Source organism: Pteropus vampyrus, unplaced genomic scaffold, assembly GCF_000151845.1.
Source record: "Pteropus vampyrus isolate Shadow unplaced genomic scaffold, Pvam_2.0 Scaffold113, whole genome shotgun sequence".
Classification (NCBI taxonomy): Eukaryota; Metazoa; Chordata; class Mammalia; order Chiroptera; family Pteropodidae; genus Pteropus; species Pteropus vampyrus.
In genome coordinates, this window is record NW_011888894.1 from 1,124,086 (window position 1) to 1,150,402 (window position 26,317).

The 26,317-nt window shown below is 51.7% G+C and overlaps 1 protein-coding gene across 1 annotated transcript in view; it reads right to left on the bottom strand.

Moving 5' to 3' along the window:
• Nucleotides 1-26,317, bottom strand: part of DYSF (dysferlin) — a 211,933-nt gene that overhangs the window by 112,341 nt on the left and 73,275 nt on the right. The window contains exons 17-25 of the mRNA XM_023533853.1: nt 23,533-23,615; nt 16,173-16,214; nt 14,486-14,601; nt 13,875-13,988; nt 12,450-12,627; nt 11,779-11,903; nt 9,618-9,724; nt 4,490-4,682; nt 2,205-2,360 (exon numbers count right to left, since the gene is read on the bottom strand). Of these exons, the coding sequence (XP_023389621.1) occupies nt 2,205-2,360; nt 4,490-4,682; nt 9,618-9,724; nt 11,779-11,903; nt 12,450-12,627; nt 13,875-13,988; nt 14,486-14,601; nt 16,173-16,214; nt 23,533-23,615 (1,114 nt within the window). The remainder of the gene's footprint in view (nt 1-2,204; nt 2,361-4,489; nt 4,683-9,617; nt 9,725-11,778; nt 11,904-12,449; nt 12,628-13,874; nt 13,989-14,485; nt 14,602-16,172; nt 16,215-23,532; nt 23,616-26,317) is intronic.

Sequence of the window (26,317 nt, forward strand, 5' to 3'; positions counted from 1 at the left end):
GACAGTCTCGCCCTTGGCCCAGCCTCTCTGCCTTTGGTTCATCCTCGGTAGAGGAGTCCCAAGAGTTACCCCCACCCTAGAAACCTCTCCATGACTGTTCTCTTCAGCCGTCCTCTCCCCTGAGGTGGTTAGCAGCCTTTTCCCCTCCAAACCGCCAGCCCCAGGGAGATGGCAGGAATGCTTGACCCCCCTGTTCCCCTCCACCCCCAGTCTCTGCCCTGCCCTCCCCCAGACGGGGCCAGCCTGCCGGACCCAAAATAGCAACAGCAAATAAAGAAATGTCTAGTTTGGGGCTCCTCTCCCTCTCTGCTGGTGCTCATTTTTTCCAACTTTGGTTTAAGTTAAGAAACACCAATGTTTTCTTGGTCTCTGCTTGCTGCCAACATTTTTGTAGAGCTTGCTCAGGAGCTACTGGCGGGGCTCATAAACTCAGTGGGGAAGACTTCGAGAAACAATTCTATATCTTTTTTTTTTTTTTTTTTTTTTTTTTTTGCTTGGAATCAGGGAAATTTTTCAGTTTGCATTTCCCCAAGGCTGCAGGGCAGAGAGGCCAGAGCCCGGAGCTCATCAGTTGGAGCGGACCCAGCAGGCGCCCTCCTGCGGCCCCATCTCCACTCCAGCCAGACAGCCTTCCCCGGGTAACCCCATTCAAATGTGGCAGCTCCTTGACTTCCGGTCCTTCCTGTCCTACCAAGCAAGGAGCTGGCTTAGGAGAGAGAAAAGCGGATTTCTAGGAGGTTGAGATTGCAAGAGGAATGTCTGTGGTGGCATATGAGCAGGTGGAAGGGGCAGCCCACAGCCTGACACCACCGTCCCCACCCTCTTTCTAGGCAAAGCCAGCCTCTTGTCTGAGGTATCAATGACCCACGTGAAGATATCTGCTCATCCCTGACCTTGGGTTGACCTCTAGTCATGGTGCTAGATGAGCCTCCTTTCCCCAGGGAACAAGGGAGCCCCCAAGAAGGAAAAAGGGGGAAGAGGAGAGAGAAACTAACATTCATTGATCACCTAGTTCCAGCAAGACCCATGACCTGTGTTACCTAATTCAGCCCTCAAAACCTATGAAGGGGGCCATCTGATCTTCATTTTACAGGCAAGAAGACAGCCAGCAGTTCAGAGAGCTTAGGCAACCTACCTAAGACCACACAGGATTCTAGCCAACCCTGCAATCTGTCCACACATACTGTGCCATTGAAACCTATCCTCTCCCCAACCCAGGGGGTGACCAGAATGACTGGCCAATATATGAATGGGCTGACCAACAGCCACTCAGAGGTTTGAGGCTAAGCTTAGTCAACAGTGACTTCCTGGAAGAGGAGAGGTGGGAGTTAGTCCTGGTGTGGATGGGAGGATAGGCACAGAGAAGGAGCAGACGGTTATAAATGTCAACAGGGCCATTCGGAGTCCAGAGTAGGTGGTGAGGGGCCAGCCTGCTTCCCAAGGCCACTTCTCCTCTAGCAGGGCAGCCTCAATGACAGCACACAAACAGGGACTGTCCCCTTGGACCGGCGAAGCCACCGCACGGGGAGGGACTTCCCCGAATTATGTCCTGACCACAAAGCCACGGTACCCCGACAAAAACAGTCTTGGCTCTATGCCCCCACATTAACCCAGAGAAGAGGACAGAGGGTCCTCAGGTACCTGCTTGCTTCTCCGTCACCCCACTCAAGGCTAGTCAGTGCCCTGAGAGAAGATGGAGGGAGCAACAGCAAGGCGATGGAGGAAGAGAAAGAAGGAGAGGCGGGAGCGTGGCGAGACTGGGAAGGATTACTCGCTCCTAGCTCTGTGGTGGTGCAGAGCCACGGGCACACCCAGTGCCCAGACACCAGTCTTCCCACGAGGAGGAACTCGAGCCCAAGCGAGGCTCCAGGTGGAGTGGAAGTCGCTCAGACAGGTGTGGAGGAAGGTCCGTGCCAGGTCTCTTAGAGGCTGGGTTTGGGGGCTGAGGGCTGAGGACCCCTAACAGGGTCTGGGGCAGAGACCCACAGCCCCTCGATTCTTGCTTTCACCTGCCCGCTTTCTAGACTAGGTGTGTGGGGTCCAGGGACTTTGTCAGGGACAGAAGGGAAGTAGTTTTGCTTCAAGCCCTCTGCCCTTTCCAAGAGGGGAGCCCAAGGACTCTGAGGCAGAGAACCAGGAGGGAGGGAGGGGGACAGGTCTTGGGCTAAGAAAATACGATCATGACTTGAGGAAGAAGAACCCACTTTGAGGAAGATCGTCTGCAGCTTCCCACAATTCTTGCCACAGTAGTTGGCACCGCGCCGGGAGAAGAGGACCTCGTGGGCGGGCACCCGCTGGTATGCCACTCGCTTGTCTCCCTGCAGCATCCAGATCACGATGTCGGGCAGGCTGTTCTGGGGCTGGAGGGAAGGTGGCAGTCAGGGTGGGAACAGCGATGCACCTAGGCCCACATCCCACAGCCCACCATGAGCTGACCACCCCTGGCTCAGGGGCCACACAGGCCTCGCTTCCTGGCTTCCATCCCTCAGCTGCCCACCCATGGCCACCTGCTTGACCTCTCAGGGTTGCCTGAGCACCTCTGTCTTCAGCTACCATGAACCCCTGTGGATAGAGTGTGAGGCTGCCCCTGGCTCACATAAGGAGCCTGCCAAAAATCACAGAGCTGAGTTCACATTTTCTGGGAAAGGACACTCTTGCCCAGAGCCCAGAGCTTAAGTTCTGGGCTGTGGGCAAGAACATCTACCCCTCCACTGGGTAGATGGGTGCTCTCAGGCATACATGTGGGAGGGTTTCATCTGACCTGAAAGAGGACATCACACTTAAGGTGACCCCTGTTCTTCATCCCCAAGAGCAGCAGTGAACCCACAGAGGAGTGCCCTTCCCAGAGGACACTCACTCCTCCTCCCCTGGGGGTCTGACTCTTCTGGGCCTGGTAACACTGGGCTCTGAAAATGGTGAGTAGCTCAGAACACAACAGCAAGGCCCCTGAGCCCCTGGCTGTGAATGAGAAGTGCCACCAGCTCACACTTGGGGGAGATGGCTGATTGGGCACAGTCCATCTACTCTCCAGGTTGGCGATGGAAGAGCGTGGGGAGGGTGGCACTGGGTCTCTGACCAGGGCTCCTGCGGCACTAGCTCAGCACCTCCCAGGCTCGGTTTCACTTATTCCCTGCGACTGCCCAGGAGGCAGAGAAAGGCAGCCCATTTGACAGGTGAAGAAATTCAGGCTCTAAGAGGTCAGGAACTGGGTTTTTCTGACTCCAAATACATGTTTCTAACCACTGCCCCAGGGGTTCTCAAAGTGTGGTCCCTGGAGCAACAGCAGCTGCATCACCTAGGAACTTGAGGGAAAAATCTCAGGCACCACCCCGGCCACATGGGATCAGGGAGCGCCTGTAATAACCTGTTTCAGCGAGCCCTTCAGGGAATTCCGATGTACACTTACATCCGAGGAAGACCCTCTCCAGGTTCCCATACAGTCAATAGCACCTGCTTGGCCTTACCTCTCCCAGCCCCAAGACAATCTGTGCTGAGAGTTCTGGGGTCAATCTGGGCTATGATTTTGGGGGGCAGTCTTTGGCTAGCCTGACGGATAGTCCACGGCCACTGTGAGGGGTAGGTCTGTGGCTCAGCAACACAGTTTCCCCAGGTAGCTGGCCATACACCCAAGACCCTGCTTGGGGACTGACTCTCAGGGACCAACATTCCCAGCTGCCCTCCCCTCCTGAGCATCCCTCCCACCTCCTGGACCTCTGTCTTCCCTTCAACAGCTCAGCCCTCCAGTAGCCCCTCGCAGGCTCTGCCCTTCTCTGCCTACTCCTCTGGGGAGATCCTACCTGTCATCCCCACCCACTCCCTGGGGTTCTCACACGGCTCTGGTCAGAGTGGGCAGCAGCTGGTCTGCCTGTGACATATGAGTGGACCTTTGTCCTTATTCTGGGCAAATCCATGTCCTGCTTGGTTGCCTGGGAAACCGAGTGGATGAGTCTGATCTGAAGAAGGAGGTGCAGGTGGGGAAAGGGTGCCCCTGAGGACAAACTGGAGGCTCTTCTCTTCTCTCTGATTAGATACGACAATGCTCAGAGGTACTATACATGCAGCCTCCTCAGGCTTGGGGCTTGGAGGCATCTAGGAATGCAGGGACAGACAGGCACTGGCTGGTAGGGAGAAGCAGCTGGGTCCTGGGGAAGCAGGCCCTAGCACTGGACCTAGCACCAGACATCCTGGATTCTGGCCCCAGCTCTGTCTCTGACATACTTTGGCAGCATTTATTATACATGCTTGGGAACATTTATTGAGCACCTACTACATGCCAGGCTTGGCGCTGGGCCCCGCAACACCCACTATCCCCTTGCATCCTCTCTCTTCTTTCTACGAATGAGAACATTGAGGCTCAGAGAGGTTAAGTTACCTGCCCAAGGTCACCCAGCAATGGAGCCAGGGTTGGATCATGGTCCAGACAGTCCCCATGTCCCTGCCAGTTCTAATATTCCAGGCAGGAAGGAAGATGCCTCGCAGGGTTAGCTACCTCATCTGCCAGGGCACGAAGACGCTGGAGCCAGTCCTCAGCCTGCTCTAAGATGGCAGAGAACTCGCAGTGGCCAAGCTTCAGGGTCAAGGCTGCCTCGGTGATCTGGCTCAGGTGACGGGTACGCAGCTTGTACAGGTACTGGTCCAGGTGGGTGGCAGAGGGTATCTCTTGGACGTTGCCCAGGGACTGGCTATAAGAGACAGACAGATGAATGTGCCTGATAAGCAGGGGTCCAGTGCACATCCAAGTCCAGACGTGTCTGTGCACAGGCTCCCACAACAGGTCACACACCCTCAGCCTGCCTGCCCGGCACTCCATGTGTCCTGGGTAAATTCTCCGGCCTGACCCACATGCATAGTCATCTCTATATGACCTGCTCCATCCTCACCTCCTCCAGGAAGCCTTCCCCAACCACACTGGCCCACTTGCCTCTGCTCTGAAGTTCCCAGGCGGGTCCCTCCCTGCCCCCTGCATCCACCTAGAGCAGAGACTAGAGCACTAAGTTGCCTTTGGCTGAAACAAATCCATTCTGTTGTACGCACACTTTCTTCAAGAAGGAAATTTATGGACCCCTGACAAGCCACTGCAGACGCTGTGGGGAGGCCGGCAGCCAGCAATACAGATGTGTCGACTTGGTCGGCCCCACAACACCCCTCCCAGAACCCTCTGTTCGAGAAGCCTTTGGAGACGAAGTGGGAAGGGGGGACATGCAGTCCCAGAAACACAGGCCTAGACCCCAAGTTTGGGGTTGGGTTTAAACTCCGTCCTGTTTGGAGGCAAAAAACTGTGACCCCCCATCCCACTGGGCTCCCGAAAAGCCCTTCGTATGGCTCCTGCTCACCATACCAAGCCTCCGGGGTCAGTCAGTACACACGCAAGGATCCTGCAGGATGGGTGGGGAGGGGGAGGTGTGTGCCCTCCCTCGCCAAGCAGAACCCCTCTAGACTACCCGTGCTTGAAGGTGTGGGGGCCTGCCCCACCTCCGCTGAGCCCTTGACTCCCCAGCAGGACATCAGTCAAACCCACTCCGCCAGTTCTGCTCCCACCACTTGCAGCACCCCCCACCTCATGCTCCCCTCCCCGCAGCGTCTCGACTCCGGCTCCCGGCTGATTTATTTTTCTGCCAATTTCCCCGAGCTATGCAGAACCAATTACCGCCGGAGCGCAGCGGCACCGCCGCCGCCAGATACACCACTCTGGCAGGCCCTCGGCGCACTACATTTTTCCTGTTATTTTTTTTAATTGAATTTTTAGGGTGGGGGGAGCAGTACGCAAACTCCATCTCAGGAAACTTAAGCCCCGGGACCTGTCTCAGGTCACGTACTGCACACCCTGTAGTAATATAATATTTACTGCCCCGAGGGTGCCGCGGATGGGGCTGCCCCAGGCCAGGAGAGGGGCGGCCTCCATCCCCGGCTCACTCAAACGTGGCGGAGGGGCATGTTCGGTGGGTAAAGGGGGGCCTGGGCCAGAGTCCTGGCTGGAGCCTGCCTGGGAAGGAGGCCTGAGTGAGCCTGAGGGTGGGGGCAGGCGGGTCTGGAGTGGAATATGGAGAGCCAAGCCAACCAGGGTGATTTATGCCCCCAGCCTGGGTCAGGAGCTGGGAGGGACTGCCATACAGACCACCGAAGGGAGATTTTCACGGAAGCCACCAGCCCAGCCAAGACTCCCCAAGAAATAGCTGGGACCTGCGACTGCCACTAACGAGATGTCTCAGACCGGTCCCACCCCAGGAAAGCCCAAGGCAGGGGGTGTGGGAAGAAAGGGAGACCCAGAAGAGGAGGCTGGATGACACCGTACCCCCAAACCCCAAAAGGGACAGTTGACCCTGCCAACTCTGGCTAACCTGGAAAAGGCAGGCAGGGCTCAGCACAGGCTGAGAACAGAGCTGGACTGCTCACAAAGTCACTGCCTGCCTCTGCGGTGAGCGGCTGCCTCATCAGGTAGAGCTGCCTAGGAGCCGCAGTGTCCAGCCCGAAAGATGACCTGGCTGCGGGATCATTCATTTCACTCCTCGTGAACAACAGCTTCGCTGGTCCTGGCTGGGGGCTGGGTCTAGCCCTGCCTTTGGGGAGCCCCCAGTGAGCAGCCTCAGAGTCAGGAGTACTCCCTGGAGGAAGTGTCCCCTAGCTGCACCCAGCTGAGCTGGCAGGAGCTCTTCAGGCCAAAAAGAGCAGGAAGGGTGCTCTGGCAGGAGCAGTAAACGTACAAGACAAAGGCTCAGAGACAGGAGGCCAGAGGGTAGGACTGTCGTGGTCTGTGAGCAAGGAGTGGCCTGTCCCCCAGGCTGAGAGCTGGGAGACATTGAAGGGCTGAAGTGGAGGTGGCATGGCACAGTTTAGGAAGATCTCAGAGAATGAAATGAATGTACTGACAGGACACCCAGGTGGAGATGTGTGTGGGCAGGCAGGTCTGCGGGTGTACAGATGAAAGGAGAGGGCTGGGCTGGAAGAATGGAGTGGGCGCCAGTGGCCAGAGGGAGAGAGGCTCCCAGGGAGATGAGGCAGGAAAAGGGTCTGATGGAATGAAGGACACTGATGTTGGAGGCATGGGCAGGGGCTGGCTGAGAAACGGGTCAACCAATGCGAGCTGGCTCATGAACCCTGTGCCTGGCTGCCCTGCCTGTCAGCTGTGAAGATGCTGGCGCAGAGCCAGAGGTAGAGGAAGCCCTCCTGCCGTGGCCTCAGGGATGGTGGTGGCCTCAGGTGGTGCCGGAAGGAATTGGTCCTGATGGCAGGCATTCCGCCCCTGGAGAGCCATGCGTGCATTCCCCAGAGGATGGGAACCTCCTCCTAAGCTCCTGACCCAGGACCAGCACCCCTCAGGGGGCCCCATGCCCCCTTATAGCATGAGAAGAGCAACTCAAGGGGTCCAGGCTTTAGCAGAAGCATTTAAGCTAAATCCTCCAAGAACTCTGAAAAGCCAAGGAGGGCAGCCCAAGACTTGGGTCCCACCCGTCTCAGATGTTTCAGGCACCTCAGACCTGCCAAGGTCCACACAACGCATGAGTCATGAGCAGAGCCCCGGCCCACCCTCCACACCCAGGCTGTCAGGCTGGGCCAGTGGGACATACGCAGCCAGTCACCGAGGCCCTCTCCATGGTGACCATGTCCCTGTGTGCCCCTCCGGCCCCACTCTGTCCTCTAACCCCCAGACCACAGGTGTCCCACAGGTACCTCCCACGCCACACAACCAGTCCTGAACTCTTCATCTTCCCCAAGACCTGCTCTTTTCCTGCTGACCCCTCTGAGAATGGCCCTGCTGTCCACCTGGCTGCCCTCGCTAGAGCCAGGGGCTCATTCTGGACCTTCTTTGGGCCACCACGTCCAATCCGCCATCAAGTCCTATCCAGTAGAGAGCAGTACAGCACTGAGGAGCTCGGCCACTTACTAAAGGCGTGAATTTGGGCAAGTTAATTAATCCTTCCGTGCCTCAGTTTCTTCATCTGTAAAAGATGGATCATTCTGCTTCCTTCCTCATGAGATTTTTATGCTTAGTCCATACATATAAAATTCTTAGAACAGCAACTGGCACAGAACGTGTTCGTTACAAGGCTTTTGTCATCTCGATGCCTCCTGAATAGTCCACACGGCCCTTGGCCTCCCTCTTCCCATCTCTTAGTAGCCCTGCCTTAGGTGATGCCTCGTCCAGTCTCCCCTCACCACCACCATCAGCCCATCTCTCGCACTACAGCCAGAGTGTGCATCTGGACCACAGGATCACTGTGCCCCCAGATGGAGCCCAGGGATGAGCTCACCTTAGCAGACCCCTGAGGTCTGCCTCATTTTGACTTCAGCATCCCTGGTGACCCCCTCATCCTCTCCCAGAGGAAGCAGGCATTTTAGGCTTCTGCATCTTTGCCTGGGCAGTCCCCACTCCAAAGGCTGACTCCTTCAGAGTTCACATCGGGCATCCCTTCCTCCAGGAAGCATCCGAATTACACCTGAGTTACATGCACCTGCTCTGAGCTCCTAAAGCACACGCCTCTAACCCCCAACACAGTTTTCATTTGCTCACTTTTGCATGGATCACCCACTGGAGGGCTGAAGCTGTCCCCTTGTCCGTATGTTCTGCATGCCTGGCGCAGAGCCTGCCAGGCTTCAGGAAGTTTGGGGGAATGAGTGAATGATCTGTCTGCAATTCCACTAATGGTGGGGTGGGGGAGGGCAATTGTTCTGATAAAGATGTACTTCCCAACTGGCGAAAAAAGGACTAGAAGGACACTGTATTAGGTGGCTTGGTGACACTTGTCTCAGCATGAAGGCATTTCTCATAACTTCAGTAAGGAGTGGAACAACAGGATTTAGAGCGGGGCACAGAACACATTTGCATATATTCACACTTAACCTCATAGAAAGTCTAAAGGCAAATTTTTACTATTAAGTCCATTTAACTGCTGAGAAAACCGAAATCCAGAGAACTGAAGCTGCCCAAAGCTGCAAAACTGGTCAAAAGGGACAAGAACAATCTCCTGACATTGCTTCTTCTTAATAATAATTATAGCTACCATTTATTAAACACTTCCCAAGGGCCAGGCACTTTGTTTATGTGATATTATAAAGTAGTCATCCCCAATGTCAAGTTGAAGATGAGGAAACTGAGGTTCAGAGCAGGCAGGTGGTGAGCCCCAAATCACCCAGCAGCGGACGAGATGCAGAGATGCTCCCCTTCTGCCAGGCCTCAGAGACCCTGTTCTCCATCACCACCAGGGCCCCCTTCTCCTGACAATCAGCCATGTCAATAGAAGGCTAAACAGAAACCGTGGTCCCCGACATGGCCTTGGGGGAAGGAGGGGCGCCGTCACCCCCACCAGCCAGCTCCTCCTGCAGATTCCATCAGAGAAATAAGAGGTCGGGGATCAGAGACACAATGCTCCCCATTCAGGTGAGCCAAGCTGCCCCCGGCTCACAGCTGCCGCTGCTGCAGGGAGATTTATGACCTGCTCTAAATGTCACCTTTTCAACTCCCCGCGCTGGCTCCGCCACCTTTGGACTCAGCACGGGCTGGACTGCTGGCCAAGCATGGCTGGGGAGACGTGCCGTTGCTCACCACCACACACGAACACTCCCAGGGAAAGGGGCCTAGTCGAGCCAGAAGAGAGGGCGTGGGTGCCCGGCACCCCTACCTGCAGTCTGCGATGAGCTCGTCCATCAGCTGAGCCACCAGGGTGTCCACGTCCTCAGTGGAGCACTGCGCCTTCAGGGCCAGGTGGACTTGCTCCAGGCTGGCTTCCTGGGGAACAAGCAGGCAAGGGTCAGGACCGGCACCGCAGGGCAGAAGGGACACGGCAGACCCCCAGTTCCCAGGCCTTGGCATCACTCCGAGTCCCTGAACTAAAACAGTTAGGCAGAGCCCAGATCCGGCAAACCAGTATCTGTCCTGTCTCAAGGATGTTCCCGGGATCCCCACACCAAACATCCACATTCGAAGCCTGGGACCCCGACCTTGCATGTGGTCACGAGTTCAAGTGCTGTGTGCAGGCTTCAGCAGAACTGGATTGCATCTGCTGCTCATGGGCCTCTTCAAGCCAGACCTGCCATCTCGCAGGTCAGCGACCTCTGAGTCCCTCTAGTTCCCCGCCTGGAAACTGGTACTCTAGCTCTCTCCCTCCCGAATCCTACCCGCCAGCAGGCTTGGGTCATATCCTCCCTACGGAAGCCTTCAGAAAACCTCCAGGAACAGAGTTCCCTCGACAAACTCCCATGGCCAGGTCACAGCCAGGGTTCGTCTGGTCTGCTTCATGGAGCACTACCCCGTCATTTCCACGGGCCTCTGTCCTGAGCTGGGCGGCAGAGATCTCTCACAGAATACCTGTCAGGACAAGGACTGTCCCCCACACTCCTCTCCACTTGAAAGCCTTCCTGAGCATGTGCTCCACCCTGGGACCACCAGTCTGGGGATAGGCCCTGGAAAGAACACACAGTCCCCACCCTCAGGCTCTGTCCTATGAGAGGATAGCTGACCCGGACAACGGGGTCTGGACTTAAAGAGCATCGAATCCAAGTGCTCCTGTACCTCAGAGTTTGCCGGTCGCAGGAAGGCATGGCCACCACAGCAGCCCACCTGGGCCTGTACCCCTCCCAGCCACTCCAAGACCCCAGTCAGCCCCTTCCCCTTCCACCTTCCCTCCTCACCCACACACGTGCCCAAGCTTCTCAGCCCCGACCCCAACACCCCACTGCTCCTCACTCGCTCGGGTGTCATGGCCACACCTGCCTCCCCCACCTTCGCACAGGCCACCTGCCTTTTGGTTGAGGCTACACACCGTGTACTCACAGAAAATGGCCTGGGGCCACCACCCGCTTCCCAGGAACGCCAGCTTCTCGCCCTCAGCTTCTACTCCCCTGTGCTCTTTGATTCCCCTCCACTCTCTGGCCAAGCGCCAGGCCTGACACTTCCAGCCTCCACAGGCAACCCCCTGGCCACGTCCGAATCAGAAGTCGCCACCTGGCCTCGTCCATACTGCTCTTCTCCCGACTTCCCAGACCCCAGCCACTAGAGTCACTCTTCCTGGCCCTCCCTCCTCCCCTACCCAACAGACTACCAGGCCTTTCTAGCCCAAGTCCTGCAATTTTATCTCCAGGTCATGCCCTTCCCAGTGCTCACCGCTCTCCCCTGGACCACTTCAATGGCCTCCTGACCCAGCCCCTGCCTCCCGCCACCCTGCAATGCCCTCCTGACGCTCCTTGACCCTCCCCCTCCTCTGAGCCCCATCTCCCTAGTCCTCCTGAAATGTCACCTGAACTTGAGTCTGGAACTTCTGTGTGGGAGGTGTGGGTGAACCGGGGCTCTCCTTTGCTACACTGACTCCCTGAAGGCAGGTCAGCTCCTTGTCCACATCGACCTTCCAGCTAGAAGTTTCCAGCACAAGCCCTTGCATGTAGTAAGAGTCAAAGGCATCTGATGAATGAATGAATGAATGAGTGTGTGAATGGGTGAGTGAGTGAATGAATGAATGCGTGAATGAATGAGGGAATGAATGGCTGAATGAATGGACGCAAGTTTCTGTCCTGCTGCTCCTTGCTCGAATTCTCTCCGCTCTTTATCTGTGCTGTCTCCTACGTGAGACTAAGGGCTCCCCCAGGACAGTTCTCACTTACTCTGCTCTCTTCCCGGTATGCAGGACAGGACCACAAACCTGGCACCGTTAGAACACAAGGGACCCCAGACACCGTGAAGGTCTATGGGCATAGTTCTGTGTGCACCCACAGGGCGCCGGTCTGAAGACCCCCACTGTGGGGATGCACGCACAGGGTGCGAGCAGGAGCGGGGCCACTTCCACTCACCAGCCGGTCAGCGATCCTGAGCAGCTGGTTCTGGGCCTCGACTCTGTGGCTGATGTCCTCCCAGTAGGATGACAGCACCACCACAGGCTTCACGTTGCCCCAGGGTAAGTAGTAATAGTGGCACCCTGGGAGGACAGGAAGGCCTGGTACTGAGCCAGGGGTGGGGGGCTGGGTGGGAAGGGGCCTGAGGGTGGGATGGGTACAGGCATCTGCTCCCCTCCCCACTAATAGCTCCTTCGGACACACGTGCATGACCAGCATTCCCCTGTGTCCAGACAAGGTGCCTGAGCTCCCCTTAGCTGCTGCTCTCATTAAGGGTCCCCAACTCATCAAAACAGAAGAGTTAGAAGGACCCTGGAAAACCTGAATTCTCCAAAATTCCTATGCCAAGCCCAATACCCACCATGTGGTAGATGATCGCCATAGGTCAGGACCAATGCTGACCACAGCCAGTCTGGGGAGACCAATTATGAGCCCTGGCAGCAGGGACCCACCTAGAGGTGAGCAGGGGAAGAAGTACACAGTGGGCAGAGCAGGGGGTCCCCACAAGCAGGTTTGCCTGAGCCAGGCCCTCAAACGGACCTCTGGCAACTTTCCATGGGAGACAGGACTTAGGGTCCAGCCCCTGTCCATGGTCTGCGTTCCATCCAGGTGCGTGGCCTCGAGCTCACCATCAAAGACCGCCCGGCTGTACTGGGTGGTGGAGGCCAGTGGCAGGCAGGTCGTATCGAACTTGTTGCCGTAGTTCCCGATGCTGACCTCGAACTGGAGGGCATCGTCGACGTCCTGCAGCATGGAGGCTGAGTAGAAGGCGGCGAAGAGGGAATGCTTGCGCCTCCGGAGGTACTTCTGGAAACAGAGAGGGCGGCCAGAGAGTCACAGGGCGGAGGAAGGGAGACACCGGGCTGGGGAGGGTCACATGTCTGGCAGGCCCTGGCCGTGACTGGCGCCCAGCAAATCCTGGCTGGACTGATGGGTGGCGAATGGTCCAGCTAAGCAACGGCGCCCAGATTTGGTTACTAACTGAGCAAACTCATTCCAGGCCTGTGTGCTTGGCCATATTCCTCTAATAAGGTCTGTGCCTCCGAGGCCATGTTGCTCCTAATCCAAACCAGCAGCCATGGCACCGCCACCCCCAGGAGGCAGGTCTTCTGCCTCTGATGTTCAGAAGGGGCGAAAGGCTATAAACTACCACGCCTCTGCCCAGAGCGTCCACCCCACACCACTCAGGGTCTCCCCACACCAGCCAGCTCCGCAGTGGCCACGGGTTGCCATGCGCTTAGGATGAATAAATCCCATATTCCCCTCTGAGTGTCGGGCACAGGGCTGAGGACACGGGAGGCACTCGATCTCGAGAACCAAGATGACTTTATGATTCCCTTCACGACAGGTAGAGAAAAGAAGAGTTACACAACTGGGTTTTTGAAGAATGCGAATAGTAATAACAGCTAACGCTGATTGAGTACTTACTATAAATAGGTATGAATTAACTTAACCCTCATAACCGTCTTAGGAGGTGAATATAATTATTAGCTGTCCTTTACAGACAGGGAAACTGAACAGCTGGTAAGTGGTCAAGCCAGGACTGAAGCCAGCACCATCTGACTACAGAGCCTGAAAGCTTAAATCACCACGCGGACTCCATACAGCTGCCTCTCAGACGTAAGGCTCGGCTCCCCCACGTGTTGTTCTGATACATTCGAGCCTCAGTCTCCTCATCTGTAAAATGGAGATACTAATAGCAGCCCCCTCACGGGTTCTGGGAGGGCTCAACGACAGCATAACGTCACCACCACACTGTCCGACACGTGGTGAGTGCTTAATGTTACCTATTCTTGCGTTAATGTCATAAAATAGCCTCTCAGTCTGTGTTGAGCTGTAGACTTTTAAAAATACTTTCATTTACCTTTCTCGAGACTCTGAATATCCCTCAGGGAGGCGGGTAGGTGTGGGCTTACTCCCACTTCCCAGCTGAGGCTCTGAGGCTCAGAGGGGTGAAGGCACGTGAGTGTAGGTAAAACTGAGCCCTCCTCCACCGGGAAGCCTTAAGGCCAGCCCCCCTTGACCACCGCCCCTCCAAGAGCCATCCCTCTCACCTCCACCCGGAGAATGTCATCTGCAGGTATATCCTCCACCTTCTGCTCACTGTGCTCCACCAGCTTGGTCTCCAGAGAGAGCAGAACCCGGCCTCGGTAGGCCACGCCTTCCCCCTGAGAGGGGAGGTTGGATCACCAGGAGCAGGGAGGATGGAGGGGCAGACAAGGAAAGGTGCCTGATATGGCCCTGAGGTCATCTCTCAGGCTCCAAGGAGGTCCCTGAGCCACCCCTATCACTCTGCAGGTGAGGAAATGGTGGCCCAAAGAGTTCAGGTTACAGGCCAAGCCACCCAGATGGTCAGTACCAGACTCCAACCCAACCAGAGGAGAGATAAAACCTGAGACAAATGAGATGGTGATGGTCTAGGTCCCTCGGGGGCCAGGAAAATGGGAGACGAGGCAGAAGGGAGGGGCGTGGGAGGGAGGAAGGGGCCAGAGGGGACCAGGCAGAAGGAGGTCTCTCTGAGGAGATGGTTGCCTGGCCCTGGGCCTGCCCAAGCCCCGCCAGGCCCTTGGAGTCCAGGCAGGACCTAGATGCTCCCCAGGCCAGGCTAGAAGACCCCTCACGCAGGCCTTGGGATCGAGGGGAGGTGGGGGGCTGGCTGGCTCACCTTGCCTGTGTTGAGCTCTGCATAGGGGTCTGGGAAGCCAGTGAACTCCCGGGGACTGCCGTAGAGGTTGACATAGCAGGGTCCAAAGGTGGGCAGGAAGCCCAGGTGGTCGTCCACTGGGAGACACAAGCAGGGTCAGAGAGGCTGGCCCCGGCGGGGGGGGGGGGGGGGGCGCTTTCTAGTGCTCAACACATCTACCTGCATGCCTGAGCCCTCAGTTCCCTGTACCTGCAAAGGATGCAGCCTGTACCTGTGTGGAGCCGTGACACTGATGACAGCTCCCATTGTCTCCCATAACTCTCTTTAATCCTCACCACAATGCTGAGACATGGAGATTTTTGTCATTTTTATCTCATATTACACATGAGGAAACTGAGGCTCAGGTATGCAAAGGAATAAATGACTTCAACGTGGCATGACCCAAAACGGTCTGACCTCAAAGCTCATGCACTGAGCCAGCACGCAAAGCTGGGGCCAGGGCCCTCCCCAGACCTATTCATCTCAGCCAGTACCCCATCCTGCATCCCACACATGAGTGTGAGGAGGCACAGTGGAGGCCCCAATGCCTAGTGACCAGAGAAGCCATCCATCTCCCAGGGCACCAGGGAGGGATCCCGGGTAGATGTCCCCCCACAAAGTAGTCCCAGGGCACATGTCCCTCCACCCCAAGACAGACCACCTCGAAGCCTCCCTCTCCCCACGTTATGCAAAGAATACTCTTTCAGTAGAGCAAGTTGGAGGAGAGTTACAAGGAGAATCACACTAATGATGAGGGAAAATCTCCTTAGCATTTCCCTCCTTTGGGGGGGGCCCTCTTTTGTTAATGTCATGATCTTCCAGCAGAAAGCCAGATTTCCCAGGATGAGATTTCACTGGTGCACTCTGAGAAGCCTGAAAAGCCAGAATGCCAAAGGTGGGAAGTGGGGTGGGGGCAGCGGTGAGGGGGAGGGCAGGGGGGGAGCAGGGACAGGAGCCATCTGGGATGATCCAACCCAGACTAGCAGGGTGGGGTAAGGAAGTGCTTGAGCCAGACCTGAGTCCGTGAGTGAACCTTGAGTCCCACCTAGTGGCAAGACCCTGGGGCGGGGCGGAGAGGGGGCGGGCGCAGTGTGGAGTACCGGGCTTGAGAAATGAGAAATTCCCCACCGGAAGGCAGGACGAACGTGCCTCCCCCAGAGCAGGGCCTCCTGCATCCATCTTCCTCTCCCTCTAGCCCCCAGCACAGACGAGGCGCTGGCATTTGGAACAGGGGGGAGAGGCCCAGGCCAATGGAACTAACATGACCATTATTGGTTATTTGTAACAACCATATCGATGATGATTTACCTTGCAAATTTCAAAATCAAGGGTTTTCAACTCACCCTGGCCTCCTTCTGGTCCCCGAGATGTTCCCTGCCCCACTCCCTCTCTACCCGAGAGAGTGGACTCATTCGAGCATCAGCTGGAGCCAAGCAGATTCAGGAAGGGGTTTGGGGAGTACGAGGGAACTGCCTTTAAAGTATTCCAAGAAATTTACATATTCAACTGCAGTTGAGAGCTAACAGCCGAAGGTAAGCTAGGGGACCGCGGTGGGGAATCTCAGACCCACCTCTGGCAAATCAAAACTTCCCTGGCAACCAGCGCCCTCTCTCCTCCAGCAAAACCCCCAGGCCCACCCCCTTATTGTCCCCAAGGTGAAAGCACGTACGGTCTGTGGCTGAAGAAGGCTTGACCACACCTGCAGGCTCCTCTGAAGCGTAAAGAAATGGAAAAGGGGTTAGGATGGTAATGGCTGGGAGGAGGACCGGGTTACATGAATGGGCATGTGGATGGAGAGCTGGCAGACAGACAGATGGAAAGACAGCTCCCGTGTGGGAAACAGATGTGGCCCGAGGCCCTACTCCCAGCCCAGCTGTGAATTTACCACCAACTAAGTCATCACCGAACTTCCCCCGCCAAACACAGCCCCCAGTACCATGGCGAGCCCTCAGGTCCCTCCCCACTGGCGTCTGGCTGCACGTCTGAGTGTTCTGTTTGCCAACTGAAAATTGGACCCGAAACTTGACTCGATACGTTCAAGAAATAACACGGGAAAGAAAATGTGCTTTTCCATGCTATAGCCAGAAAAGTGAGGGGAACAAAGTACAGACACAAAGAAAGGGTGGGGGAAGCACGAAAGGGCCAGAGCTAGGCAGCCAGGCACACCCAGCACTCCACCCAGCAGGCAGGTTGACACTTGGGACCCAGCTCTCAGACACAGGACATTACGAGGCACAACATCTCCATCTAGTGGTCATTTCTAGTATTGCCACTGAGGGCACCTTGTTGCATTTTCACAGCAGCAGACACTGGGATCTGGCTTCTGGCATCTGCCTCTTCAAGTGAAGCACAACGCCAGACTCTGTCTGTTAGCTGGAGGTCCTACACACTAGAGCGTGTCCCTAAATGTTGGTAAGAGCTATTGAGAAATAAGAAGGGAAGGAGGTATTCTGGCACACTTCCAGGCTCTTAGAATCTATCCTCACTTCTAAGCAGGTGCAAATGCCCCCAAAAACGTGGGCACCCCTCAGTCTCCTTTCACAGTCCTCTCTTATTTCTATGCCTTCCCTGTCCTCTCTTCCAACCAGCTAAATGTCCAAGCCTAGAGATGTGGTTGGTGAATTCCCTGATTATTTTCATTTACTGATGACCCTTACCTATTGGTCTCCTTCGAAAAAATAATGCCTAACAAATGAACAGGACAAACAAACAGAGACTCATGGACATGGACTATAGACTAGTGGTTACCAGAGGCTAAGGGGTGGGGAGGTAGACGGGTAAAGGGGGTCAAATATATGGTAGCTGAAGGAAACTGGACTTTAGGTGGTAAACACACAGTAGAATATACCGATGTCAAATTACAATGTACACCTGAAAATCATATACTTGCATTAACCAATGTTACCCCAATTTAAAAATTAATTAATTAAATATTTTTTAAAAAATTTTTAAAGAAAAAATAATGCCTATTACTATTTTCCCGTAGCTCCATGATTGTAGTTAAGAGCCAAGAGTTGAGCAAAACATTATGAAGGAAAAATAACCAGAGAGAGAGAGGAGAGGCACTTGAAAGTCTGGATGCAAGAGCCGACCAATCCAGTGCAGAAGGCAGCAAGGAGGACGAGGCCCAGCTGCAGGGGCTGAGGCCCTGGGATCCAGCCGCTCAGCTCTCCGCAGCCAGGCCTCAGCTGGGAACACCGGCTGGCAGGCATCGGGGCTACAGAAACCGCAATTCATGGCCATTTTCATATGCACAGGCATAGGTTCTCGTCAGTGGGGAAGCTGGGCCTCTGGTCGTAGGGGAACTTTCAGCAACAGCAAGAATACCGACACAAGCCCAGCTGCAGCCCCAAGGAAGGCAGGGGCCAGGGTCCACCAGAAGCAAACAGATTCCATTCCAGGCTAATGAGGCCAAGGTCAGAGCTCCAACCCTCATGTGCTTGTTGCAAAGGCAAACCTGCCTCCCACCCAGACCAACTCTGAATCCTGGCTGCAAACTAGTCTGGACACAGCTGTCCCCTAATCCCACCACCCATCTGACCAACACATGCCTCTGGTGTCTAAGAAGACCAGACGGGTGGCTGCAGAGTGGCCTATTTCCCAATGACATCTTTCATTAATTCCTTCTTTCCTTCCTTCATTCGTTCATTAGTTTGTTCAGCAGACCTAGCGAGGCACGGTGCTGAGCACCTCATGAAACATGGCCCTGCTGACAACCTAGGCCAGTGATTCCTAATTTGGGGGCAAGGTCTCAGGTTTCCAGGTGCTGAAGATCATCTCAGATTCTCTCCCCCGTGTCTGCAGACAGCTCATAAAGTCAAGGACAGAGTGACCAGTGAAGGCACCGAAGACAACGCCTCTATTTAGTCCTCATCACCCTTCTGCCAAAACACAAATGTTTTGGTGTGTTTTCCCTAAACCCAAGGAACCAGGGCTGTGGGAGCCACAAAATACAGTTGAATACTCCCAGTTTTGTGGCCCCCGCAGCCAAGCTCAACTCTCTCACCTAGGGGAAGCCTGGGGAGAATGAGAGCAGCTACCCCAACTCAATGAGCTGCACATCACAGCCCCATCACAGCCCTACAGATAGTCCCCAGGGACACCCATGTCTCCTCCTGAAGAGTCTGAGGCCATTACCTGAGGCCAGCCCTGCCGGCTTCTTCTGCCTCTCGGCACACCTCCCACACCCACAGTTTGGCTGCCTGACACCAGCCCATGCACCAGGCAAGAGGAAAATCCGAGAACTGCTGTGAAATAATCAAACCCTAAGTTCCAAAGACAAAAAGAAACTAACTTCATATTTCTTCGCTGTGGAAAAAACGGTAGGATACAGATATAGCATGATTTTCACATGCATAAAAGTATATAAGAATCTGTGTAGGTTTCAAGGGTCTCCTGTGCCCGTTACCTTTCAAAAGAACTGTGGCTTCGAAGTTGAAAGCACTCCTTTCTAGAGAACAAAATTTTTACTAAATGCTTTGGAGCACAGAGTCCAAGGAATACTTAAGTGTGCCCAGGCAAACTTGTGGGCAGAAGTGCTTAAGAGACTAGTGTTAGGTTCTGTCCTCACTGGAAATAAAAATAAAAACACAAAAACAAAAACTCTGGGTTGGATCAAATAATCCAGTGAACCATGAGACCAGGGAATACGGAGAAAAAACCCATTTTTACAGTTCGGTTTAGTTTGGGTTTTGAGAGCAGTGAGGAAATAAAGTGTATTATCGTGCTAGAAACCCCCGATGTGCAGAAAAAAAATACAAAGAGCTAAAAGGAAAGATGCAGTGGCATGTTCTGAGATGGTGGCCTCAGGACAAGTGGCAGAAACTTGGGAGGGAGTTGACCTTCAAGGCCTGGGCAAGGGACACACCTCCGAGGGAAGGGACATCAGAGCAATCACGGAGAAGGGCTCCAGTTAGAGCAGTAAGTTTAACTCTTTTGTTGTTACAGAGAATAAGACACTTAACAGAACATTTTAAACTGGTTAGCTGGTTGCAGGAAGGTTCTTGTTTACTTCTCAAACAATCTGTGGGTGACAGTGGTCCTGCCTTTGAGTGACTCCCTGAACCACGCTGGGCCGCCCATGGCCTGAGCGCCATCTAGTGGCCAAATAAATACCTTTTTTTCGGATTGCCATGAAAATAATCACAGTAACCCTGAAAAAGATCAAGGCCATCATCACCGCCAGCAGGAAGACTGATGGGGAACAGGGATCTAAGCTCTCTCTTAGGTGGCTGATGGCAGGCACATCTGTAGCCTTACGAAACAGCGCTGTCGGAAAACAGTCAGAAGGTCGATTTGTGCCTCTGCCGGGGGTCTGTCCCCAGATTCGGAGACAGGGATATAGCACCAGTCAGAACACTGGAGAAGAGATTTCCTTCCATACCAGGAGTCCCGATCTGTGAGGGGGGCCAGAATACCCTCTCTCCCACTCCACCCCCATGATGCACTGCTCCTTGCCTCAAATATTTCTACGTGAACAACCAAGAGATCCATGTTCAGAAGTTACCTAACAGCATTAGAGAAAGGGGGTCCACATCCTGGAACAGCAGTTCCCAGTTAGGAGGGGGAGGTGCTGGGACAGCAGGAGGCCTGAAAGCAGTGCCTTCTGGGAGGCATTTTTTTGTGTATTTCACTAATTTCAAGTACCAACAATGAAATCAGAATGGCAGAGAGCAGCTAAATGTTAAAGTTGAGTTGAGGGCACCTGGGATTTCATTGTACAATTATTTACTTTTATGTTGTTTGAATTTTCTATAACTAAAAGAGCTTTTTTAAAAAAAAAATGTTTCAGAGAACCTAGAAGAAGGCATTGGTCAACTTCAAGAGCTCTAGGAGTCTTCCAGAAACTGGGTATGTTAACCTGTCCTCCAGGTAAAGATCGTACAGATGCATGGACAGAGACCCACACACCATCTGTAGAAAGACACCTACACTGAACAGATCTCATTAGAGGGTGAGTAAAGAAGGAAGGAGGAAGGAGGAATAACAGTGTGTCAACCAGGATAGGAAACTGGCATCTGAAAGAGTCAGAAGAGCATTCACTTGAAAGTCTCAGGAAATGACTTTGAATCCTCAATAGAGTGCAAGAAGACACAGCTTTTGTGGAACAAAGCAAAGACTCCGGGAGAGAACAAAGAGAGAAAGGAAAATATTAAAAAGGAATGGCAGAGGAAAAAAGAAGGCGTGACCAGAAACTGAAAATGCAATAGCCAATTTTAAACCACATGGGAAGCAGTAAAAAAGCAGAATTAATACAGGGAAAAGATCAGATGAGTGATGCAGAAAGCCAATAATAATGATACTGAACAGCAAACATTACTTTAGGGCTCATTGTGTACCAGACACTCTAAGAACTTTACATTTATAATCTCACTGGATCCTTATAACATCCTTATGAGGCTGAGGCTGGTAAAGGAGACTTGGAGCAACTCATTCAGCTACAAAGAAAGAGAAGCACGCTGCCCGGCTCCAGAACTCCCGCTCTTACCCCTACCCCACCCCGTCTTCAGCTGCCCATGTTGTGACGTTAGAACAAAAGGAATTATTCCTCAACTCAGATTTACAACTCACCATGTCTCAGACAAAATTCAGTGAAAAGAGTCCTGAGCCTAGAAAGACTGAAGTAATTTTTCAAACTATAAGAAAAAGAGATAACACTCCCACAAGCAGCATCTCGTTCGAAAAAATAGACGATCTACAAAGGAATCAAATCAGACTGCTCTCTGAAAATACACCACAATAAGTTCAAAATAGATTAAATATTTAGACAGAAAAAATGAAAGTGAAAAACGGAGTCGAATACAACCTTGGGGTTTGCTGAAGGCCGAAAAGCATGACAGAAACCATACATCCATTATTTAAATAAGAAATTGTTAAAATAAACACAAGAAGTTAACCAGAAAGCTAGAAACAACAAAATAAAAAGAGTTAAAAAAAAGTAAAAATATGAGAATAAAAAATTAGAAAAAATATTGGAATTGATAAATAAATCCAGAAGCCATTTCTTTAAAACATCTGATAAAGTTAAAAAAAACAAAAAAACAAAAAAAACCTTGTAACAAGGCTAATCATGAAAAAAGAAAGAAAGAAAACTCAAATACATATCTTTAAAAATAAGATGGGGGAAATATTGCAGGTAAAGAGAATTGTTTAAATTATTGATCTGTACAACACTATGTAAAGACATTGGAAGACCTTAATGTAATAAATGCTTTTCTGGAAAGATATAAATTATCAACACTGACTATAGTTAAAGTTACAAACTGAAAATAACAACGATCACAGGAGAAATTGAAAAGATTTTAAAGATCAAGTGCTACACCCACCGAAAAAGGGCACCCGGCCCATATGGTTTTATGGGTGATTCTTTCAAATCCTCAAAAGATTACATTCTTGTGTTACATAAAACATTGCAGATGTTAGAAAAGATTTTAAATATTTCCAATTATTTTACAGAGCCAACATAACCCAGATACCAAAACCTAAGAAATAATAAGCAGACATAACAATCAAAGATAATAGAAAAAATCAAGAAACAAGCTCTAAAACACACTTAGTAATTTAGTAGAAGACGAAGGTGGCAGTTCAAATTACAGAGAAAAGATCATTCAATATATAGCATTGGCATTACCAAAAAATGAATTTTTTAAAAAGTAATATTAGATCCTTGCCTTCTTCATTAAAGAAAAGAATAGTAGATTTGACTGGATAAAAAAAAAATTAATTTCTATATGTCAAAAACTATTAAGTGTTAAAAATAAAACTGACAAAAATTATTTACCATATGTATGTGACAGGGGAAAGTTAACATCCATACACGTATAGAACTCTTGCAAAACAATGAGAAAAAGACAAATATACCATCAGAAATACAGACAAGAACATGAACAAGAAATTTATAATAAAGTATATAAATGTATATAATTGGTAAATACAAAATGAGTATGAAAACATTTTTAAATTTGCATTGGTCAACTTCATCAGCTATTAATGAAATTAAAATCAAAGCAAAAATAAAAGACACCCATCAAATTAACAAAGTTCTTTTGTAATGTCATTATTTTACCCTGTGTCGGTGAGGGTGCAGCAAAACAGGCTTACTGAGTGATTAGAGTGTAAATTAGTCCAGTCTTTTGGAAGGGCAATTTTGATACGTGCCAAAAGCTTTAAAATGTTCAAATCCTTTGACATAGCAATCTCACTTCTACATATTCATCCAAAAGGTAAATCGTGAATTGCATAAAGATTCAGCTACAAAAGTAATATAAAGTTAGTTGTTTATGACGTGGAAAAAATAGAAAAAACCTAAATAATTCGACATTAGCTAGTTAATGTGGATTATGGTGCATTCACACATGGAACATGTATAGTCACTTAATATTATATTGTAGAAGAATGTTTAATAACATTAATAAACATATGTTGTACTACCAAGTAACAAAAAAGTGATTTTCAAAACAATTAAAAATTGTTTCAAAACACTGTTTTTCGTATATATATAATACATGTATGTGTATATATACATATATACATATATACATACATACATACATACATACATACATACATACATACAGAAAAGTCTCAGAATATCAATAGTTAGTTCCTGTCTGGGAGGGTAATTTCATGGGTAAATTTTATATTCTTCTTTCAGATTGTCTCTTAAATGATCTTAGACTACTTTTTAACAGACCAATGAAAGTTATTTCAGAATAGATACTGCTGGGGCGCAGTCGGCCAGTGTAAACCCCAGGGGATGACATGGCTGCAGCCCCCAACTTTCTCTGCAGGAGTGAATTGCCCTCTGCACCATTAGGAGGCGCATTCCACCATTGAGGGGCGAAGAATCCTAAATGTCCACGAGCCCACCCCTCTCGATGGCCAGGGTCCCTTCTCCTTGGAAAAGAGGCAGCAAAGACCTTATAATCTTCCCTTTCATGCAAACTCTCAAAACTAGAAGTATAAGATGGGTGGGGGTGGAACAAGGGAGAGCAAGGGGGACTAGAAGGCAGAAAAGAGGGGGAACTTACCTTCTATTTCTCCTCCAGGGGCAGAGATTTTCGACATACTCAGGTAGGTGGTGGCCACGATGTCATTGTGGGTAAGGCGGTCCCTAGAGCAGGGAAACAGAGAAGGCCTGAACAGGGACAGGTGGAGGGTGCAGACCACAGTCCACCCAAAAGGAAATGTACATCGCCAGAGCCCAAGCCCTCACATTGGGTATGTCCCTGAGGCCTGGCAATACTAGCGGAGAAGAGACTGGAAAGAAAGTGTTGCTCAGGACTCCACAGGAGGGAATGAGTCTGTCTCATCAACCATCAGCACCTTATAGGCCAACATTGGACTGCCAGCCTGGATGTCTGCAGGCTGAGAGAGAGGAGGCCAGAGACAGGCTGGGGAGCAGGAGGCTTCTCAGGGAGCCAAACCCCCAGACCCAGGGAGAGCCAGGCCCAGGAGCTCAAGAAATATCCAGACCAAGGAGAAAAATCAAGTGACCAGGAAGAAACTATCTCCAAGGTCATGGTCTTAAATTAGCCAACGCTAAGGCACTATTCCTTTTTGTATCTGACTTTGTGACAAAACACTTATAACCTCCTTTACTCAATAACCTTAAGAAATAGGTACTTTTATTTATTATCTCCGTTGCACAAATGAGGAAGCTGAGGCTTAGAACCATAAAGTCCTTGCCCACGGTCATCCTGGGGGAGGGCAGAGCCAGAACTGAAACCATGGGGTCCTGACTCCTGCTCCAGTGTGTCAGGGCAAACGCTGCCCCGCTCATGGTATGGGAACCTGTCCTGCTTCCCAGAAGGAAGGTTTCTCCCCTCTCAACCAGCGTAGGGGACGGTGGGTAGAAGTTCAAGGGGACTAACGAATTGATGAACCTATTAGCCAACAATATCCTGTGCAGACCGTCCCTCTCTGCCCCACTCCTGTCCCTTTTGATCATAATATATAGTTATGACAGGCATTTATTGAGCATCATATGACTTATCTCATGCCCTCAATCAGCCCTGTGAAGTAGGGACTACAAGTAGCCCCAGTTTCAAGTGAAGAACTGAGGTTTAGAAGGTAAGTCATTTGCCCAGATGGCAAAGCTGAGACTTGAACGGGAAATGCCCGACACGGAAACCTGAGCTTTGACTGCAGCAGCCTGCTGCTTCCCTGTCAAGCTAGACCAGTGGCTCTCAGTCCAGTGATTTGGATTCCTAGGGGACATTTAGCAAAGTATGGAGACATTTTCGGTATTGGGGTGGAAGTGTAGGGATAGGGCACGGTTGCTAACAAACATCCTACAATGCACAAGACAGTCTCCCACATCAAAGAATTTTCTGGTCCAAAACGTCATCGTGCTGGGGTTGAGAAGAGCTGGGCTGGGCAAGACCTATCTCCCGGAATTTTGCCTGGAAGCATGTTCCCTCTTTTTTGGAGCCCCGAAGGCCCCCTCTCCCTGCTGCCCTTCAGCCACAGGCAGCTTCAGGCGATGATACACCCAAGCCCCAATGTAAACAACAATCGAGCATGGTGGTTTCATTTCTCTTTTAAATCTAAACCATGAAATACCTCTGTTGCTCCCTTCTTTCCTCTTTGTATTTCCTGGGGAAGTGATTAAGCTTTAATTTTAAATTTTGCCATTAGGGCGGGGGCTGCATCAGGAAGAGCGACTTGTCAGCACAGATCTTTTATCACTTTTCCTAGTGAATGATGTTAACAAGAACTGGAAAGTAAAAATTCCTTTAACCATCTTATAATGAGTTTATCGACACCAGATTACTGACGGTCGAGGGGACTTTTAAACTGCCTCGGTGACCAAGCCCTAGAAAAGACCAGCCTGGTCTTACCTGAATCTGCTGAGGAGGGAAAGAGAACAGGAAGAGAGATTTTGTTTTATGGAGGTGGGGAGGGGTAGTTTTGAGGGTTTTGTTTCTTAATGACAGAGAAATTCTTAAAGACTTGAATGGAAGATTAAGTTACAGAGAAAAGGCCATATGGACTAGATCATATTTCCAGGATTCAGGTAATAACACAAGTTTATCTGAGTTTTCTGGGAAGAAAGCACTGTTCTGGATAGGAACTTGCAGCACCAGAATGCTTTCTGGCCAAGAGCTGGGTTTTGGGGCTTGGGGTTGCTTTTGGAAAATACAGCAAGTCTGAAAATAGACTCACAATAAAAATGCCACTTCAACCCAAACCAGAGATGCAACCACCAGATTCTGTAATGTGTTTGGATTGTACAGTATGCTGATGCCTTTGACACAGCTCACACAGACTTGGGCAAGACCCGTCCACAACACATGGGACAACCGCACCCGTGTGCACACACGCACACATGCATCCACACGCACAGACATGCACAACGCACACATGTGCGCACACGCACCGCGAGCTAAGATGAAGAGATCATTCTGTGAACGTAAAGCACACCTCTCCCCCAAACCGCTTCCCCACGGAACATACCGGCGGTCAGGGCCCGAGAGGCCTCTCCCTCCCGGCCCTCCTGGCTGCTCCCTTCCTCTCCTCTAATTCTCACAAGCTGTTTTCTTTAGGCCTGGGGAACTGGCGGGCACTTTAATGGCTCTGTGGCCTGGGGGTTTTCTCCAGTCTCTCATTATCCTCCTGGCTGGGGGTGCCATGGGCCTGAGACCAAAGGACAACACACTGGGAACCGCAGAGCCAAGACTTTTTGGGGGCAGAGAAAGGACAACTCTCTCTTTTTGGAAAGCCTGGTGTATGGAAGGTCCTGGGGATCCTCGTGTGGACCCCTAAAAGCCTCTGAGGCATGAGAGGGACCACCTCGAAGGCAGCATAGTCTAG